Source organism: Erinaceus europaeus, chromosome X (assembly GCF_950295315.1).
Source record: "Erinaceus europaeus chromosome X, mEriEur2.1, whole genome shotgun sequence".
NCBI classification, from domain to species: domain Eukaryota; kingdom Metazoa; phylum Chordata; class Mammalia; order Eulipotyphla; family Erinaceidae; genus Erinaceus; species Erinaceus europaeus.
The window spans coordinates 93952951-93975071 of NC_080185.1; the positions used below are offsets into that span (position 1 = coordinate 93952951).

Genomic DNA, 22121 nt, shown 5'->3' on the forward strand with positions numbered 1-22121 from the left:
ACCTACCTGTCAATGCTCATGTTCAGCGGGGAAGCAATTACAGAAGGCAGACCTTCCACCTTCTGCATCCCACAATGACCCTGGGTCCATACTCCCAGAAGGTTAGAGAATAGGAAAGCTATCAGAGGAGGGGACGGGATAAGGAGTTCTGGTGGTGGGAATTGTGTGGAGTTGTACCCTTCTTATCCTATGGTTTCTGTCAGTATTTCCTATTTATAAATAATTTAAAAAAAAGTCAAGTTGCATGTAAATGGTGCCAAAGCTGAACTGTTCTTGCAGAAATACTCCTTTCAAAAGTATGATGTGAATATAAAATAAAGTTATTTAATCTTCATACCATCAACTAAAATAGAGGAGTCAAATTTGAGTCAGCAGTGGTAGTGTACTTTATTAACAAACAAGACAATAGCTTACAGGCAAAAATCACACTCCAGTGACAAAGCACATACATATGTGTATCCCTACATATAGCACTGGGGCACATCTGAGACAGAACATTAGACATCAAGTTCACAATCAAACTAAACACAGTTCACAATCCAGAATTTCTCCTTCAATTTTGTATAAGTCCTTATTTAACAGTTGTGACAAGATTAACTTTTAGAATACAATTCTTGACCATGCTATGGAGGGAAGCTGACAGAACCTTCCAAACCGTGAAGCAGACGCCTGAAGAAGACCAGGCTCTCTCAGCTGGTATATTGGTCAGTTAAGAGAAACTGACTTTAGCTTCTCTGCGTCAGAGAAAAGACCCATGGCATTGGTGTTGTATGACCTCAGTGGTGATGGGAATTTTTACAGCTCTAATTTCATATCTAGGACCACCTGGACTGGCAAACTTCTTGATAAACTGTAGTTCAACATACAAATCTAAGTAAGATAAATTCATTGGCTCTCTGAAAAACTTGAAGGTTAAATTGCATTTTAAGGAATTCTCCAGGAGTCAAAACTTAGGTATGTATTACTGTTAAAATTGTTGCCAGTTAAGAAGCTAAATTAGCACTTCCCAAAGGGTTTATCAGAAATTAGTTAATCAATAAGTAAACAAAACCTGAAATAGACCAACAATATGTGATTTCTTAAAGAAGTTTGGTATAATATATGGCAATCCCTTAGGTAGTAGTGCATATCTAAGATATTAATAAAACTTCTAAATCCGCTTTCCAATCAAGGCAAAATGAGACAGAACATTCTTGCGTTTTCCTCATAAGAATAGAAAAAAAAGAAGAACTGTTGGAATAGCTGAAGCTCTCACAGCAGGATGCAGTGACTTAATTTTGAATTTATAAGGTTAATTATGTAATAAACTTGGGTTGACTTTCTCTAGTACTCTGTAATTCCGAATCAATCAAAATAGATGAGACGCTAAGTTAAATGGTGTTAGGAGATAACAAGAATATGAAATGAAATACTGAAGTTAGAGAAGATAGGAAAAGAAAAACAGTGTAATTACACCAGTTGTAAGAAATTGTGCAATACTACTATAAGGACAAACACAAACCTATCACTCTGTTACAAAAGTATACAACAGCTGAGATGCAAAATGATTGGTCTTGTTAGTAAAAAAAGCTGGATTTGAATCTAGCTTATCTAAAGTATTTTCATCAAACAAATTATTTTAAAAATTGGCACATAAGCATAAGTTTCAGCTATCTAGAAACTTGATTTAAAATGAAATGCTTCATTCATCCATTGTCTGGGATAAACTAGTAATTATATACCTGTTTGTTGTATCTTGCATCTTCCTAAGAGTCTGATTTGATCACATCTGTCTTGATTCTTTTTTTATTTTTCAGATAGTGACATGAAAATAATGAGCATTTGTGACTGAAATATCTGGAAGGGCATATTAAATGTATTTCATTTATTTTGGATAGAGAGAGAAATTGAGAGGGAAAGGGAGACAGAGGAAGAAAGAAAGAGAAACAACTGTAGCACTGCTTCACCACTTGTGAAGTTTCATCCCTGCAGGTAGGGAGTGGGTGCTTGTACCCAGGTCCTTGTGCATAACACGGTGCCTAACTGGGTATGCTACCACCTGGACCTCTGAGAGGGCATTTAAAAAAATCTCAGCTTTTAAAAAGGGAAATTCAAGAGGTGAGCACATTGCACCTAAGAGTGGTAAGTATAAAATAACTCACTCTAATGTCTTTAATAACTAAATTTAAATACCTAAATTTAATAACTAATGAAATTGAGGCTATCTTGTAGAGTTCTAATTTCCTTTTTTGTATTTAATCAACTCAACAAATAATCAGAAATATATCACACATATTTCACTACTAATTTGGCAGAAATTGACATTCTGATATTTATTCAAACGTAATCATCCTGAAGACACATTTAAGTTAAAACATCTGCCTGTTGTATAATAGTCATAGGGAGAAAAGGGGGAGGGGACATGCCTCTGGACGTTTCTTTTATTTTATTTTTAGTTGTTGAAATTCTTTTTTTTCTTTTGAATTTTTAAAATTTGTTTATTATTGGAGAGAGACAAAGAGAAATTGAGAGTTGAGAGAGGAGGGGAAATAGAGGGAAAAAGACAGAGAGACATGTGCAGCCCTGCTTCACTACTCATGAAGCTTTTCTCCTGCAGGTAGGAACCAGGGGCTTGAACCAGGTGCACCACTGCCTGCCCCTCCACCCCTTGGAAGATTTCTGACTTTCAGGGTCTACCTAAAAAATAAAAATGAAAATAGATTCTGAATTTGGCAGAAATGTTATCACCAGTGATAAATGAAGTAATGCCTCCTCACTTTCCAGAAAGAAGAGGAGAGGCCCATTGTAACTGGTCTCACTATGGAGCTAGCCAGAAAGGTCTCATCGAGGGGATCAGCTCTGTCACTATATACTCTGCTCACCTGGGAAGCTGTATCAAAATTATAGCAAGGCTATTTAAACACTATACTTTAATAAGCACTGCTGTCTTGAAGAAGACATACAAACAAGCTCACTCTAAAAGAAGATGTCTAGAGACTTCACTGAAACTAGAAGTGGTCAGGAGTTTCTTGAGGCAGAAGACCACAAGATGTCTTCCCTACTGGTCTATTTTCCACGACTTTGATTTACTGTTCTTTCATTCAAAGTGAGAGCTACTTATCACAAGAATCTGTGAGCCTCTGAGTTACACTTCACCACATAGTAAGGACTGAAAACAACAATCACAGGCATGGTCTTATCCTGCTCAGTCTCTGCAGAAAGACTATTAAATACTTCATTTCTGTGATTGTCAGGCATTCTGTGTTAAAAGGAAGGAAAACAAGACACAGACATTGTTTGTGGTGAGCACTTTTTTTTTTAAATCAGCAGTAGATCACAAGGTTTTATTCCACCAAACAATACAAGTTAGTTACATAGACCAATAACAAGAGTGTGATCTTACTGAAATCAGTGAAGTGATTCCTTCGGTTGTGTGAAAATCAGCACTGGGACTAAATTGGAGGATTAAATTATGTGATTAGCTATGATCCAATGATAGCCTTATTTTGTCAAGATTTCCCTATTGATGGCACTGGGAAAGTGAGCAGTGGGTAGGAGAATGATATAACTTCAGGATCTTGTCAGCAGCTTGAATTTGTATAGCACAATCCCCAGGGCAGTTACTGATGTTGAAAAGCCAATGATCTTTAAGAAGCCTGGCACAGAGGGAAGACTGCGCTCCCAAAAGGTATGGGTGATTTCAACAGATGGAACGTCCTAGATGAATGAACACACATCATTAGTGAAAAACCTTCTTACTGATGAGGATGAGTTAAACATCAGCAAAATGAATACACGGATATACCATGGAGAGTGGTATCTCTGATTGCATCAGAGGTTAGAAGAGGAGAGAGATTAATTTTCCATGCAGTTACTGTTTTATAGAGGTGGAAACATAAAATTTTACCTTCGATTCAGGTTCTTCAATCCAGATGTCTTTCTTTGCCACCTTCCCCAAAGCATTCAAGACCTGAAAGAATGAGATCAAGGCACTATGAAATTAGACTTCGTAGTTTTGACCAACTCAAGGGCCACGTGGCCTTGAAAGTGTACTGTGAGTGGAGTGAGGGACAGACAAGTAGATACACATCTATCAGTGTCAATATCTAAATGTCAAAAGAATTCTGCCAGACTCAGGAGGGTGAGATGGCTTATTACGTTACCTCTCTAGCTGCCCGTTCTCCTGCCTCTACTGCTCCTTCCATGTAACCACTCCAGTGTGTGGCAGTCTCTGTGCCAGCAAAGTAAATCCTGCCCACCGGCTGCCGAATCACCCTTTAAGGAAGCACAAAGGACATAAAGGATTACCTGAGAAAGTACTAAAAGTAAATGAGCCAATCACTGCTCTCACTTACCCAGCAGAAGACAAAGGAATTCAAATAGTATCAAAAGCTCTCAGTCAAATAAAATAAAATAAAATAAAATAAAATAAAATAAAATAAAATAAAATAAAATAAAATAAAAGTGCCTCCTTGTTTAGGCTTAGCCCTAAGGATCTGAACATTCAAATCAGAGTGAATCAGGCTGTCAGACCATCAGTCACTAAAGGTGATGCTGACCTTTTCCAAGCCAGACAGAATTGGAATACAAGAGCATGTATTAAATCCACAATTAGTTTTAACTGTTGTGTATTCCTGTTTATGGTCCAGTTACCTGCCTACACTACCATTCCAAATAACAGTCTTAAAGAGATTCAACATGACCACAGACTCAGGCATTCCCTAAGCACCAGGGTTAATTATTGTGGTAAAAGGGAAAACAAGGTGACAATTGCTTTCTGATAAAGGAGAGATCTAGGGAATTATGTTCTTGCATGATGTTTACCTGGAAACTAACTGAGGGCATAAAATATTGATTCCTCTCAAAAAAAAAAAAAAAAAAAAGGCCTTACTGAAAAGAACCAAAGAATGGCAGAAGTGAATGGGCAACTTTCCTATCCTGCCTTGTTATCTTTGACTCCTGACTTATTTGCAACCATTTCTATAAAATAGTCTCAGCTGCAAAGTGCCACCTCAAAGATCTTCTCAATAACCTATAGATCTTTTTCCAATTCAGGACTCTTGCCTCTAGATACTATTCCTGATCCTAATCCTATCCTCTGGCTTTGTACAACAGAAATACTCCAGTTAACTAATTCTGATATCACCAGCTAGAGCTATTTGATTCTATTAAAGAAAAAAAAAAACAAGCATTTGTAAATCAATATTAAGTCATTAATAAAATAATAAAGGAAAAAAAAACAAGCAAACATGAAGTGGTTAATGTATTTCTCTTCCTTCTCTGTAGAAAACTGTGACATAGGATTAACTTTTTTTAAATATTTTTTTAAATATTTTAATATTTTTTTATTTATTCCCTTTTGTTGCCCTTGTTGTAGTTGTTGTTGGATAGGACAGAGAGAAATGGAGAGAGGAGGGGAGACAGAGAGGGGGAGAGAAAGATAGACACCTGCAGACCTGCTTCACTGCTTGTGAAGCAACTCCCCTGCAGGTGAGGAGCTGGGGGCTTGAACCGGGATCTTTATGCCGGTCCTTGCGCTTTGCGCCACCTGCGCTTAACCCCCTGTGCTACAGCCCGACTCGCAGGATTAACTTTCTATCTCTATCCTTCTGGAACCTGATCTAAGCATAATGTCATTTATGTGATCAGGCAACACTACTTATGCTAAAAATGACCCCATGCTCACATTGGCAAATTGAATCTGTGTGGGGAACTACATATAAATTGTAAATATGAGGTAGGTGGTTATTTCTTTGACCTTCTAACTATGGTGTCCTTTGTAATTGGGAATGTCCCTTGTAGTAATTATGCCTATAAGGCTGTTGTAAGATACAATGGCTACAATGGCTCATAAAGGGTATGGGACAACTAAGTCAGTCGACCCTGTGGAAACATCATTTCCTCACCTTAGCTGTATACAGTAGGGGCACTTCTGTTGAAGAGAAATGTTTGACACCACTCTTGCAACTCTGTGTTTGACCCATGTCATTCTAAGTAGACTAGTCTACATGAATCTATAGTCACTGTGTGAGACTAGATGTCTAGTTCAGTTTAAGAATTCTCTCATATATACTGCTGATAGCTGAAATTCTCACCAGTGTTTTGCTATTGTTCTTTGTTCTAGTAAATGTCTCTCTCTCTCCTTCCTTTATTTTTCTTTCTTCCTTTCTTTCTTTACATTAATTTTCTGTATATGCAGAAATACACAAACCACCCGGGGTATTAGAAATAGGAACAGAGACAACCGTTTCTAAAATTCTGAACTTCTTTTTTTAAGTTTGACACATGATATTTTTTCATCAGTATAGTGTCTGAGCAGTACCTTCCATACAAAGTCATGATCCCAGGGGGAAAGTAAGCAGTGTAGCAGCCCCCAGAATACTGCTCTTCACACCAGTTCTTCTCTTCATAGTGCACCGGCTACAGTTCAGTGGGAAACAAATTCCAAAGGAAAGACAATAATTTAAAATGCTGCCACTGGACAATAAAGATTCTTGTATGCTTTACTTTAACAAAATATTTACATTTCAAGTGAATGACGTTCTTTTTTTTTTTTCTAAATGATTTTCTAAGTAAGGAGAAGCATGCCAATAGTAAGTCATATCTGGCCTTTTGTGAGATACAAAGTGATAAACCATGTATTTTCACGCCTTTAACCTTCTGTCCAGGAGATATATGATTTCAATATCTGGAAGGGAGGACATCGCCACCCAATTCAGAATATGAAACTTTAGACCTACAGGAAATCCCATCAAGAGTCAGTGTTCTGGAAATAGCTCCTCAAATCTCTGGATTCTCTAAATATCAATAGCATAATTACTTCTCTATCTAAGCAGGCATTATTGCCAAGTATATCCAGAAGGCAGACTAGAAGCACAGTATAAAAGAATGTGTTTTTTTCAGAGCCACTTTTGTAAGTTGGGAGAATCCTGTTAAAGAGGACACAGTTAAGATGAGAAATGTTTCCCCAAAGATATGAACAAACATGCTCTCATTTCCCAAACATATCATGTCAGTCAGTTTATTATTTGAACAGTTCAGATAATCCTTTGAAAGAGACCCAATCCCAGCTAACTGGCAGGCTCTTCAGAAAGCATTTAATTCTCAGCATTGATTCTTTCAGTGGTTCACTAAGAGCACTGAACTTTTTTAAATAGTGAATTGAATGTACAGATTTAGAAAAAATTAATTAGTATGATTTTTTTCCCTGCTTACAGGGTCTAGATTTTACCTTTGAACATACATACTACTATGTCTTCATCAAGAAACTGTGATATATCTGGGGCTTTATTTTAGAGTTGTTATTGATAAGCAGGCAAGACCTTTGTCCTGAGAACTGATCTCACCCCCCCCTGGAGACAATGTCTATAGTTCTACACACTGATTACAGTGGGCTGTCCAGCTGTTCAGTGAACATTTAAACAGCCCAAGGAAACACTGAATTAAAAATTGTTACCACCTGACAACAGCTTTTAATGGCCTTTAGTGATTTTGGAGGTTAATCCTCCAGTAAGCATGTCCCTTGATACTCTCTTCCTCATATTGTAAGGAAACCCTCAGCTCCTTTGCTTTATGCTTAGAGCAAACAGTAGAAACTGGTAGGGATTCAAGTGGGAGTTTCTTACATGTAAAGCTTCCTGGGATCCTAGCACTTTGGCATAGAGCTCACAGACTTTCTTCATCCTATAAAACAGAGTGGAAATATCAGAGAAGTAATACTTGTTGAGCATAAAATATACAGTGAGCTTCAGAGCTTTTGCCAATGAAACAAGCTTGGTAAGGAAAAACTAAGACCAATGGCCTTCTCCTTCTGTAATTACAAGAACAGTTCCATGACTCTTTTTATACCATGATACAGCCAATTGAAGATTCAACAGAATGTTCCTTCCTTTTTCTCCCCTCCCTCCCTTCCTTCCTTTTTTTTTGCATTTGAGATCAAAATGGGCAAAATAAAATTCAATACAATAAGTTGTATTACTACATGACTACATTTACTCTTCTGGAATATGTGGAATTCTAAGATCCATTTAATTCATTTGTTTATTTATTTATTTAACTTTTGCCTCCAGGGTTATTGCTGAGGTTCCTGGCACCACTGCCCCTGGTGGCCACTTTTTCCATTTTATTGGCTAGGAGAGAGAGAAGGAGAGATGGAGAGATGGAGAGATGGAGAGAGAGAGAGACAGAGAGGGAGGAGAGAGAGAGAGAGAAAGCTGCAGACCTGCTTTGCTGCTTGTGAAGTGTCCCCCCACAGGTGGGGAGCCAGGAGTTCCAACCCATATCATTCTGAGGGGTGCTTCTGCTTAGTGCTATGAGCACTTGACCGGGTGCTCCACCACCTGCCCCCCTAAAATAACCCGTTTTATAAGGCCATAGCAGACAGATTTTTAAACTATCTTGTATTTGATTTTTAAAGATCTACAAATATGTAAAGCTAGTACAGTTTATGATATGTGGGTATGATAACTCATCTTCCAGAGATAGGTGTCTGTAAAATACTCATATCACAACCACTCCAAGTTAAATCCTTTCCACCATCCAGGATCTACCCTTCCTAGGCTCTAGCCTTCCACCCTTTTCTCCAGATTGATTTGGTGCAGTTCACCACAACCAGTCTAAGGTTTGCTTTGCGTTTTTAAGCATAATATAAAAAATTGCTATGACAGGAGAGGCTTTTGGTCATTCCAGTTTAGTAATTTACCGCTTGACAGACTGGTCCACAACACAGTACTCAAAAGGAATATGAGATGCTGGCAAGATGTACAATATGACACCACCTCAAATATAGCTTTCTGTTATTCTCATAATTCATGATGTCACTGACCAGCACAGAACAGGGCATATATTCATTCCATTTTAATTATCAATAGCTTGATTTATCTATGCACTTTCTGAAACGGATGAGAAAAAAAATAAAGTCACAATCATTGTTGGTGAAATTTTCAAGTTCTGATTTACTAAAATCGCCTATTTAAAAAATTAGTAGTTCAGGGCCCAAGTGGTGGTGCACCCAATTGAATGCACCAGTGGCCATCAGCGAGAACTTGGATTAAAGTCCCCAGTCCCCACCTACAGAAAGGAAGATTCATGACAGTGAAGCAATGTTTCTTTCTCCTAACTCCCCCCATCTCAATTTCTCTCCGTCCTATAAATAAAAATTTTTGAGAGCATTATGTTACCATGAGAGCATATGTTACCATGCTCAAAGACCCAGGTTCAAGCCTGGATCCTGGATCCTTGTACATGGTGATATGTACACTTATCCACGTGTACCACCTCCCCGCCCCCCCCCCCATTGTCAATTGTTTTCTTGATTGCAATAATCATGTACATTCTTCTTTCATCTTTTGAAATCAAGAAATCATTTTTTTTGCCTCCAGGGTTACTGCTGGGGCTCGGTGCCTGTACTACAAATCCACTGTTCCTGGAGGCCATTTGTCCCATGTTGTTGTGCTTGTTGTAGCTGTTATTGTTGTCATAGCTGTTGTTGTTGTCAGATAGGACAGAGAGAAATGGAGAGAGGAGGGGAAGACAGAGAGGAGGAGAGAAAGATAGACACCTGCAGACCTGCTTCACCACTTGTGAAGCGACCTCCTGCAGGTGGGGAGCCAGGAGCTCGAACAGGGATCCTTATGCCAGCCCTTGCACTTTGTGCCATATGTGCTTAACCCGCTGCGCTACCGCCTGACTCCCAGGAAATAATTTAAGGATATGTCACCACACAGAACTCTGGTGGTGGGACCAATGTGGAATTGTACCCATTATTTTGTAATTTTGTAAATCATGATTAAAAATAAAAGAAAATATATAAAGATGTCTCTAAATTCTTGGAATAATGTGGGACAAATTGTGACCGTACCCAAGTATTTGCATATTTATATAACTACCATAACTTCTCTAAATGAGAGAGAGAGAGAGAGAGAGAGAGAGAGAAAGAGAGAGAGAGAGAGAGAGAGAGGAGAAACTAGAATTATAAATTTTACCTACTGCAGCCATTGTACCATGAAAATTTTGAAGGGGCAAATGCTAACCCTAAGGTGATATCATACAACACTAGGTATCTATTTCTAGTACAGATGTGGATAATTTGGTCTCTTTCCAGGAGCAGCAAATAATATAAGTCAATAATCATAAAGAAAAAGCCGAACTGGAAGAAGTCTCAAGACAACTGTCCGTTTATCTCTGTAATATAAGACTCATGTCAGAGATGAAGAGACCGAGGCTCAGTGTGCTGAAGAGGCTTGTTCAAGATCATCTAGCTAATTAATGGCAGGGCTGGGGCACTACACTACTGAGCATCCTGCCTGTAGTCACTGCTCAACACATATTTATTGAAAAAATATCCATCTTCAGCCTATTATGCTACCTTCGCTCCTACTTTATGATGAAATGACTGATTGTTAACCTGTTCCTCATGAGGGTTAGACACAATAACTCCAACATCTTGACTCAATTAGAAACTAAGGGTATTAGCAATTATCCTGGGAAGCTTCATGTTGCAAACTTGTCTTCACAAAACAGTAAAATCTTTATTAGAAGACAGTGAAACATAAAACCCAAGCAACTGACATATGGTTAAAGTTGCATTCACCAGTAAGATACCAGTTATAAAAGAAACAGTTCATTATTTTCTGCATCTCATTTTATCAGTGAACTAAGGACAAGCTCATACAAATATATCAGAAAGTAATCTTTTCCTTCCACCCTCTTAATAAAAATTAAAAAAAAGAACAGAATCAATTTGTAAGACAGGGGTTTTAAAATTAGATTTCTTCCGTTTTTTTTTTAAAGATTTATTTATTTATTTATTTATTCATAAAATGGAAACACTGACAAGACCATAGCATAAGAGGGGTATAATTCCCACCACCAGAGCTCCATATCCCATCCCCTCCCTTGATAGTTTTCTTATTCTTTAACCCTCTGGGAGTATGGACCCAAGGTCATTGTGGGTTGCAGAAGGTGGAAGGTCTGGCTTCTGCAATTGCTTCCCCGCTGAACATGGGCGTTGACAGGTTGATCTATACTGCCAGCTGGTCTCTCTCTTTCCCTAGTGGGGCAGGGCTCTGGAGAAGCGGATCTCCAGGACACATTGGTGGGGTAGTTTGTCCAGGGAAGTGAGGTTGGCATGATGGTAGCATCTGGGACCTGGTGGATTCCTTCCTTTTTTAGTTTCCTTCATTTTTCTTCCTTTTTTCCCATCCTTTCTTCCTCTTTCTTTCTTTCTTTCTTTCTTTCTTTCTTTCTTCCTTCCTTCCTTCCTTCCTTCCTCCCTTCCTTTCTCTCTTTCTTTCTTTCTTTCTTTCTTTCTTTCTTTCTTTCTTTCTTTCTTTCTTTTCTGAGCTAGCAAGTGAAAGACCAAATCAGCTCTGGCATATGGTTTCTATTCACCCTAATATCTCTATTATCATCTGATCTATTCCTAATTTTTATTCCTGTTTATTAGACATTTTGTCTTGCTTTGTATCTTATTGCCTTTCAGCCACCAAGCTGCAGATGCTACTATGATTTCTTCCTGTACTCCATGGGCAGACGATCTCACTAATGTATCCCAGAACCTAACCTCTCCAGAGCCCTACCCCAATAGGGAAAGATAGAAACAGGCTGAGGGTATGGATCAACCTACCAATGCCCATGTCCAACAGAGAAGCAATTACAGAAGCTAGACCTTCCACCTTCTCTACATCATAAAAAATTTTGGTCCATACTCCCAGAGAGGAAATGTTGGGGGAAAATGACCAGAGAGCTCTGAACTCCAATTCCATCAGGTCCTCAAGAGAGAAGAGAAAAAGAAGGAAGAGAAGGAGAAGGAGGAGAAGGACACTGGAAGCAGTAAGTGTGACTTAGAAAGGAAAACAGGTCCATAGGAAAAAATGGGCAAGTATATATAACTATAGATGGATAGTCATAGAAATAATGGTCAACCATATCTGTAATCTTGGGAAAACTACTGTAGTTTCCACTGGAAGCAATGTGGACATAGGACTCTGGTTGTGGGAAAGGTGTGGAATTGTAACCTTGTTATCCTATAACTTTTTAAATCACTAATAAAAATTTAAAAGTTGTACTGTTCAGATTTTGAGAATATTAGTGAATACTGAGTTCCATTTTCCCTCTCTCTCTCTCTCTCTCTCTCCCCACTCCCTCTCCCTTTCCCTATCCCCGCCCCCCCCCCCTTACCAAGGCATTGCACAGCACTGGTTCATAGGGACATGGAGAACTAAAGGTAGAACTTCAGATCTTCAGGCATGAAAGATTTTGCATAACCATTATTCTATCTCCTCCCCCTGTCCAACAGCTGAGTTTGTCATAATGCTGTTAGATGGTTCTTAGTGTGTCAAGCACAACATAAAGTTAATCACTTATATGTGCATCAAGTATATGTTCCTACCTTGCATCTTTATGGAGTTTAGCAAGTCGGTCAGCTTTTCGAGCAAGGATGAAACTGGAGAGAAAAAGTTACATATGATCAGTTACAGTGGTTTTGAATTTCACCTGTTGAAGGGTCCTTGCCTCTACCTGGCTAACATTAGTGGAATTCCCAACACCTTCCATTTTATTTCTTGCCACTGGAGCAAATTCCATGCTATTTTTGGTCTGTTTCTATGTCTGACATCCCTGCAAGTCTGTGGGTCTGTAGGTCCTTGCAAGTCTGTGGGTCCTTGCAAGACCTGGAGTGTAGCACAATTCTTAAGCGTACAGTCATAAATCAAATGTTGGCTGGATGAATGCTATGTTAAATGATATCCTAGTAATGACTGCTGATTTAAGCTATTAATTGATTAAATCTGGAAAGACAAATATAAATAAGGACCTGTAGTGGACACCGTGGTAGATCATTCATATCCCCCTTTAAGACCAAATACTCATAGCTGAAATTTTCCTCAGCAGATCACACTCTGCATCCTCTTGCATCAGGGAACCACCTAGTTCAGGCTCCCACACCTTCCCACAAATGGTGGGTTGTGGGATCCAGAAGGCACTAAAACTCAGTCCTTTGTCTCAGTGTGAGGCACCTATAAGGCCATCCAAACTCTAGAGCTCTTGAGGAAATAATCAAGGTCTCTGGTGGGACAATGGACCACTACCTCTCTTTCTATCTCATCCTGGTTCCTTCCTTTCCCCACATGTAGTTACTTCTCAGAGTAACTTCCTGGATTCAGATCTTCATCTCTGAGATGACTTACTAAGAAGATGACCTAGCACAGATGGAAATTCAATAATCCAGTAAAACTTAGTTTTAATCTATCTGCTTCCATTTTATCATAAAGGCTCCATGTATCATACTGATATTATTAACGGTCACATACATCTTAAAGAATTCAGAACAGAAATTCATCTGCTACTGAGATAACTCTGTAAAAAAATACCAATGAATGAAATGACACTATTTCTAAATTTTAAATGTTTTAAAATGGCATTATTTTCTTTTATAACAAATTAACAAGTACACAAGGACTCTCTTTCCCCTAAATGAAATAGGCTCTCAAGTTTGTTTGAAAATTCCTTTATGATTTTCTTTTTAACATAATTCTGAGAAACAATGGATTTGTGTTAATCTGAAGAATAGCATTTCAGAGGAAATTGTGGACTGTTTAACACATTTGAATTATTTAAGTGAATGGGTTACAGTCCAAATTTTGCTTGATTGAAGACCTCATGTTGTGACTTACTAGTAATGACTTTACTTCATTTTAGATACAATAATCAATCATTTCAGGCTTCTGTAGTATTCAGATAAATTTTTCAATATACAATGAAATATTTCACAATTTATCTGAAATATTTTTATATCTTGTGTGCTTTTTAGTTTCTTTTCCAAAGGGTAGTTAGTATTGGCTAATTCTGCCAAATCTCCAGTTGGAAAGAAATTAACCTCTTTGCTCTCATGCCAAGTATGAGTCACTATCCTTTAACTTTTTTTGTCTTGTTTTATTAATTAAAGTAAGCATAGAAGTTTGGGTTGGAGAAAACTCACAACTCCAATTACAAAGTCTGTTCTAACTTCCAAAGGTCAGTAGTTATCACACATATCTTACTACTCCTATCTTCAAGGTTTTCCTTGCCCAGAGCAAAGAGTAGGGTAGAATCAATAAATCTCATGGCAAGAAAAAGATATGGGGGGAATTGTTGGAGATAAAGCAGATTAGAATATCATATCACTCCTTAGAAACTGTCCACATAACCCCATTAATAAAAGTCCATAAGGGCAGATGCCATAACTAGCAGGGTAAAAAGAATATCAAATGTTCTTCCATCCACAGTTGGATTTGTTTGGCAAATAGTGGCCTGAAGATTCTACTTCAACCCCTTACTTTCTTTTGGTATAAAAAAAATAATGACTAACTTACCATATAATTTCCCATACAATAACCCTTTCTTGCCCACTGAAATTAGAGATGAAGAGAATGTGTTGTTTCTGTGATCATTAGATTGCAAGCACCTGCCCTTCCCAGGGATCCTGGTGTTGCTTATTATATTATGTAGTTAGAAAAGCAGTTACAAAATAACTTTTGGATTTCCTGTAGTAAAGACCACTTCCTAAGTTCCTTGTTCATGGGTGATTCCTTTTGGGTCTGTAATGTCCCCTCAAAGATGAGTATGAACTCAATTCTCCTTTCTGTTGCATAAAAGATATAAGTCATGCATTTCTGAGAGTGAAGAGAAACCACTTTTTCCCTGAAAGTCACTTGACAAATACAGATGTTGTGAGCTCACACTGTGATGTGACAGAAGACAGCTCTTTTGTTTGTAGAGTTTAGAAGAGGGTTAAAAGTCATAATAACTGGGAGGTTGCAACACCTCATAACAATCCCTTTGGATAAATATCACTTCCTTGTATGAACTCCTAGTTTCCAAAGGGGAGAAATGTTTTCTGTAGCAATGGGAGGAGAGGGCAGGAGCTCTTCTCTTAAAAAAAAAAAAATCCAATTCACTACATTAAACTAACACTGGTGATGGTGAATGTACAGTGACCTATAAGAGTATCATCCACTGAAATTCAGGCTCAAGTTCAAACTGCACGTTTCACTAACCATCTAGCCCACATCTCAGGTTAAATATTAACATTTTATATTAGATTATACATGGGATAGAGAAAAAGAGAGAGTTGAGAACCCCTTGATTTAAACATTTATATAAAGTAAAGTAGTTGGTCCTCGTGATTGTAGGCAGAATTGTCTACTATGGCACCTATATATCTGTTTCTTTAACTCTGTTCTCAGTAAATTTTATGAAAGAAGCTATAGGGGCACAGGTTCAAAATGGTGACAAATTTGGCAAGCTATTTTCCAGAGTTTTCCTGTCACTTATAAAGTAATACTGTACTACTTGAATACACAAAAATATTATTAGTTTCTATGGAGTTATTATTTCTTGTCCTTGATACTAAAACAAATATATTCTGTCAGTATCCATACCAATGCACCAACACAACATGGAGCGCTTACCCCATGATGGCAGGCAGTGATCCATCTGGTTTTGTGTCATCCAGTGTTATTGAAATTGGAGCTTCCTCATCTTCAATGATCATACAGCCACAGAAATCTTAACCAGCAGAAAAATCAACAGATTAGATTCTCCTTGTCAGAAATTTATGGAAATACTATTAGATTCTCCTTGTCAGAAATTTATGGAAATACTATCTAGTTTTAGGGGAGCTGGGTGGTGGTGCACCTGGTTGAGTACAAGGGCCCAGGTTCGAGTCCCCGGTCCCCACCTGCAGGGGGAAAGCTTCACAAGTGATGAAGCAGGGCTGCAGGTGTCTCTCTGTCTCTCTCTCCCTCTCTATCAACTCCTTCCCTCTCAATTTCTGGCTATCTCTATCCAATAAACAAATAAAGACAATAAGAAAAAAAGACTATCTAGTTTTGCTAAGATGAAGGCACGTCTTTAACTATTGATCTGTGTCCCAGGCTCAAAAGGCTTAGCTTGTTAAATATACACTGACTTCCTTTTTATAAATAAACATTAAAAATAAATACACAAATGAAGAGAAAATATGTTTATATATACTGATTATTCAAAGATATCTGTTCACTTAGCATGGTAAACAATTCATCATGACATATATATATATATATATATATATATATATATATATATATATATATATGCCATGCATGACCAGTATGTGACTTAAATGGTAAGATGGCGATGAGGTTCTGGAATAGTAAAGGTGGTATGGATGGTAGAGAATTATTCTTAAGAATTCATTGAAGAAATTCCCTAAACAGTGGTGCACCTTGTTGAGTGTACACGTTACAATGTGCAAGGACTCGGGTTTGAGCCCCCAGTCCCCACCTGTAGGGGGAAAGCTTTCCGAGTGGCGAAATGGTGTTGCAAGTGTCTGTGTCTCTCCCTATCATCCCCTTCCTTCTCAATTTCTGGCTGTCTATCCTATAAGTAAAGATAATGATAATAATAATAATAATAATAATAATAATAACAACAACAAATTATTTAAGTATGACTATAATGGTAATCAATAGCAGCCAACATATTTGCACTGAATCTGCCTCATTCAATCCTTATAACACAGACAGTGGTCTTACAATCAACACTTTCCCTGATGAAACTGATGCTAAAAGAGGTAAATCTTCACATCTGAGGTCCCAGAACCAGTAAACAAGTGAAGCCCAGGAATGTGGGACTTCAGAGTTCTTTTCATAGTGGGAATGACAGCCCCCAAACTGCTATGATTTCTTCTTCCTCCCAAGCCCCACCCCTACACAGTCAGCAAGTGTCTGGGTCATTTTGTGTTGCCAGAGGATATGAAGAAACAGATTATGCTTTTTGATTTTTTATCTGCCCACTTGTAAACATTACTATTTTTTCCTTGTGTTTAACATTTTATTCCTAAAAATAGCATGTGGCTCTCTCACTTAAGTAAGAGTCGCCTACCTTTCTTCCTCCAAAAGGCTTCTTTGTAATACATCATGCACTTGATGATAGCCCCCATTGGGATACGCTGAATTAACTGAATCCTCTCTGCAGGCAGTGAGGGCTTGAAGTGGATCTTGGCAATTAAAGCTGGAGGGATGGCGCTAATTACATACCTGCACTAAAGCACAAAGACACAAAATTCCACCTCAAATGTGAGCTAGTCTTCACAAAGGAGACATCATACTCATAATTTTGGGTGACAGTGAACAGTAATAGCATACAAAATGAGGGCATTGTAAGGCAAATAAACAGAACAAGGCAGACTAACCAAGACTGAGACTTCAAAGACTACAGCTAGAAACATGCCCACATTAATTATGTTATTACTAGGATTTTTGGTTAGAAGCTGCAGAATACATAAGGCCTGTTTGCTCTGTGCTCCTTTTTAACTAAGAGGAATTACCTGATATAATTCATGATTCAACGTCTCTACAATAATGTTGTCATTGGACTGGTCAATATAGGTGACAGGGCTCCTCAGCTTCACTCGATCTCCAAGGAGCGTCATCATTCGCTCACTTATTTGACCAGATCCACCTACAAACTTCCGTTCCTACAGAAGAAGTTAGGCAGAAAAAGAAAAGTTATTTAATCCAAAGGAAGGAAAAAATCATTATTTGCCATTGATCAGAAAGCCTTCAGAAAATCACGGGCTCAATTGTCAGAGGAATTAATTGAGACAGAGACAGATTCTATCAGGACATGTGGTCATCATGCTCTGCACAGCTTCTGACAATGAAAGGCTATTACATTTATGGGAATCAGCATTGTTTCTCTGTATCCATAATACCTCAACAGCAATGTGAATATAAGCAAATCTGTAGGTTTCAAAGGTCTAGAATGCAATACATGGAGGGAGGTCAGGGGGAAGAGGGAATACTCTACTTCTCAAAAGAGATGTTCTTTCTTTTTAATTAGGTAAGTAGTAAATTAATTAGTTATATGAATGTTATGTCCCACTGAGACCTGCTACTTTCTCCACAGAAATACTCCCAGCTTAACCTGGGAAGGTAAGTGCTTAATACAATGCATTTTCGTTCATTCACTCTTTCTTTCTTTCTTTCTTTCTTTCTTTCTTTCTTTCTTTCTTTCTTTCTTTCCTTACTTTATTTTTTAATACAATGCATTTTCTAAGAAGCAAGAGAATATTTTTCGATTGTTCTAGAAGATCCGTTAAATGATTAGGAATAAATTCAAGTAAACCGAGGCATAGCCCAGTATGTAACAATTAGGTACCTCAGTCACACTCCTCCAAAATACCTTTAAATGTGCTGCAATGTGGTGATATGTGTGCTGTTATTACTGACTATTGCTGTAATGATAGCACCAAAGCTTTTATTAAAAAAAAAAAAAATCTTCATAGTGGTTCCGATCTCATTCATTATCTACCTTTTCTTAACAAACTGGAGCCATTCAATTTATAATTTGTCTTTTGATTTCCACAAGTTTCTTTGAATTTTAGTATAGTGAAAAACTATGAACTAATTTCATGTTCTTCACTGCCCAATCCTCTATGTTCAGTATTTATTGAATCAGTTAAAAAAAAGAATAAATGTCAGTTCCTCATAAAGATATTTGACAGTGGTTTGAGATTCATAATATATAAGCTGTGTTTTCCAAAAGGCAATGCAGAGTTTGGGTGTAAGTATGTCAGTTTCTTTGAATTAAGTATATGAATATTCATGTACAAACTGTTGTATTTACTGTAGAATGTAAAACATTAGTTCCCCAAACAATAAAAAATATAAATATAAACCATGAGTTTTATATACTTGCTATATATATATATATATACACACACACACACACACACACACATATATATATGTATATGTATAATGGAGTCATATGGTTTTTCTGCCTATAAGTAAAGACACTGAAACATGTAACTGTCCTGTTTGTTAGAACTAAGGGACAAATGGGCAACAATTCTTGGGGCCACAAGAGCAACTAGGAAACTTGCAGTGATCTCCTAATAAGAGGAATAATGCACTTAGCAGAGAAAAAACTCTATACCTTGCACTATGGAACAGAGCATACATTAGGAGAAAACTATATCTCTTTTAATCTTATCTCATCAAAGCATAACATTTCTCCTATCCAAGTACTAACAGGCCCGACCCAGCTTAGCTTCCGAGATCAGACGAGATCGGGCATGTTTAGGGTGGTATGACAGTAGACGAAGCATAACATTTCTTTTTTTAAAATATTTATTTAATATTTATTTATTTATTCCCTTTTGTTGCCCTAGTTGTTTTATTGTTGTAGTTATTATTGTTGTCGTCATTGTTGGATAGGACAGAGAGAAATGGAGAGAGGAAGGGAAGACAGAGAGAGGGAGAGAAAGATAGACACCTACAGACCTGCTTCACCGCCTATGAAGCGATGCTCCTGTAGGTGGGGAGCCAGGGGCTTGAACCGGGATCCTTATGCCGGTCCTTGCGCTTTGCGCCACGTGCACTTAACCTGCTGCGCTACTGCCTGACTCCCTTTTTTAAAAAAAAAAAAAAATATATTTATTTAATATTTATTTATTTATTCCCTTTTGTTGCCCTAGTTGTTTTATTGCTGTACTTATTAGAAGCATAACATTTCTAAGAAAGCTTTCGGATAAGGATGAAGATGAAAACGAATCATGAAACAAAAAATCTCAGAGCTTGAAAACACAGGGAATTCTGTTCTTGCCATTGGTTTGCTGTGTTCATCAATGTGAAAAATGAACTCACCTATCAGGAACAGAAGTGGTATGGAAGTCAAGCAAATTTGAGTGGGCAGCACAAGTTTAGAATTGAAAATATAAAATGTACTGCGTAACGAATGAAAGAACGTCCATTTGTTAACAACGTGAAAGAATAACTGAGATACAGAATGAGGCAAAAAGCCTTATATCTGAAACGATGCTGGATCTATATACTCAAGTTACTTAAAGTCATCTAAGTACAAGTACTAGACATTTTTGAAATGTGTTTGTGTAATTGACTCCTCCTACATAAGTCAGCTAATTTTCTCTATCTCCAAAAGCAAGGACAGAAATTTCCAATACTTTGTGACTCTAAGTCAAAAATTCTCTAGCTATGAATTTAGTTTCTGAAATATATATTTTTTATTTCCAGAAATGTTTGCTGCGGTCATTTCAAGCTACTGAATCCTCATTTTTTAAGATATAGAAGCAATTACTTAGACACCACTTTGAGGAAGGGCAGAGCTCACAAATGAAATTACATACCTGACCCCCGTTGGTAATTGAAAATATACGAGTGGTACCTCCGCACTGCTTCACATACCACAAGAACCACAGTGCAGAGACCTCATGGGGTTCAGAGGTCACATTGATATTCACAAAGAGAGATGCAAACTGCTTAGCCGTCCTGGTCATGGAACAAGAGAAATCAGGCATAAATTACACATGCTTTATAAGACACTACATATTTTAAAAATTGCAAATTTCCTTTAACCTTGGGTATGTCAGGTTTTCTGTTACGTTCTCCTTACATTATGTACATGCAGGATATAATGTCAGCCTCTCTTGCTCGAAAAATACAGACTTCGCTTTTTCAAAAAACGGAGACTCCCAAATCTTCATCTGCAATATTCTTGTCTTTAGGTTCATGGTTTGTCAACAATTTATTCTGCTTTATATCTTAATTCTTTTTCAGCCACCAGGTTCCAGATACTACCATCATGCCAACCTGACTTCACTGGGCAGACGACCCCATCAATATGTCCTAGAACCCCACCTCCCTAGAGCCCTGCGCCATGAGGGAAAGAGACAGACAGGCTGGGAGTATAGACCGACCTGCCAACGCCCATGTTCAGTGGGGAAGCAATTGCAGAAGCCAGACCTTCCACCTTCTGCACCCCATAATGATCCTGGATCCATATTCCCATAGGGATAAAGAATAGGAAAGCTAACAAGGGAGGGGATAGGATAGAGAGTTATGGTGGTGGGAATTGTGTGGAACTGTAACCCTCTCATCCTATGGTCTTGTCAATATCTCCATTTTATAAATAAAAATTAAAAGAAAAAAGAAAATGAAAAATACAGACTCTATGTGGGTAGAGTTTTGTCTAACTAGTCCATCAGTGAATGATCTGAAAGTTGCTCTGGTTGAAAATACTGTATAAATTAGATCTCCATTTATATAGACTAGATTGCCTCTCCTTTTGTAGAGAGTGTTATTTTTAAATTTTATATTTAAATAGCTTCTATAGTTTGCCTCTGTATAATCTGAAAACACAATTACTTGTTTTTATTACAAACCACACAACACTTTCATAAAAATGTTTATTTGAATTTACCTACTGTTATTGTGTTGTAGGTTCATATTATGCTCAACCTGCACTGAAGCAGCTATTAATTGAAAGCTCATTAAGTTGCCTCATTAACTTTTCTAATATGCTATTAAGGCAAACACTGTAGCTCATGATAGGCTACAAAGCAACAGAAGGATATCTCACAGAAGTACACTTTTTATGAAATTTATAATATCTTATAAAATATATATGGACCTATTATGCATGGACCTACCTTATGACTCAGCAATGCCTCTCCTGAGGATATATCCTAAGGAACCAAACAAACCCATCCAAAACATCTATGTATATCTATGTTCATAGCAGCACAATTTTATAACACCCCAAATCTGGATGCAATCTAGGTGTCAAACAATGGATGAGTGACTGAATACATCTCGGATATATATCTACACAATGGAATATTGTATATACTATAGTATGTGTATAATTTATAATATTTTATTATAATATTTATAATTTTGTGATATTTATGATAAAATAAATAACCACGTTTTCAGATTATGTAGAAGCCAGCTACTTTTCCCTTCTTCCTCTGCTTCTGTTTGCTTTGATCATGGAAGTCTTACTACTTGGCTGTTGTTTCTTGGAATTCTAGATTTAGGTCATGGCCATATGGCCCTTTGTATGTCTTTTTGTTTCATTTTTAATCAGCATTAACTGTTATTTCTATGAAAAAGCATAACCATACTATAAAAATGCTAAAATTATGAGATTTGAAATCCACCATATGATTATCTGCATTTAGAAAGGCATAAGACCTTCCAAGTTCTTTTTTAAAAAAATATTTATATATTTATTTATTCCCTTTTGCTGGCCTTGTTTTATTGTAGTAATTGATGTCATCGTTGTTGGATAGGACAGAGAGAAATGGAGAGAGGAGG

At 37.5% G+C, this 22121-nt stretch overlaps 1 protein-coding gene across 2 annotated transcripts in view; it reads right to left on the reverse strand.

Annotated features, from left to right (window-relative positions):
• Positions 1-362: 362 nt before the first annotated feature.
• The window catches only part of MAOA (monoamine oxidase A), a 34517-nt gene continuing 12758 nt past the window's right edge, over positions 363-22121 (reverse strand). For both annotated transcript variants that reach the window (XM_060182536.1, XM_060182535.1), the window contains exons 4-13: positions 20150-20291; positions 17327-17476; positions 16882-17041; positions 15429-15525; positions 12371-12424; positions 7605-7662; positions 6302-6399; positions 4143-4254; positions 3887-3949; positions 363-3696 (exon numbers count right to left, since the gene is read on the reverse strand). In XM_060182536.1, the coding sequence (XP_060038519.1) occupies positions 3550-3696; positions 3887-3949; positions 4143-4254; positions 6302-6399; positions 7605-7662; positions 12371-12424; positions 15429-15525; positions 16882-17041; positions 17327-17476; positions 20150-20291 (1081 nt within the window). In that variant the 3' untranslated portion in view covers positions 363-3549. The remainder of the gene's footprint in view (positions 3697-3886; positions 3950-4142; positions 4255-6301; positions 6400-7604; positions 7663-12370; positions 12425-15428; positions 15526-16881; positions 17042-17326; positions 17477-20149; positions 20292-22121) is intronic.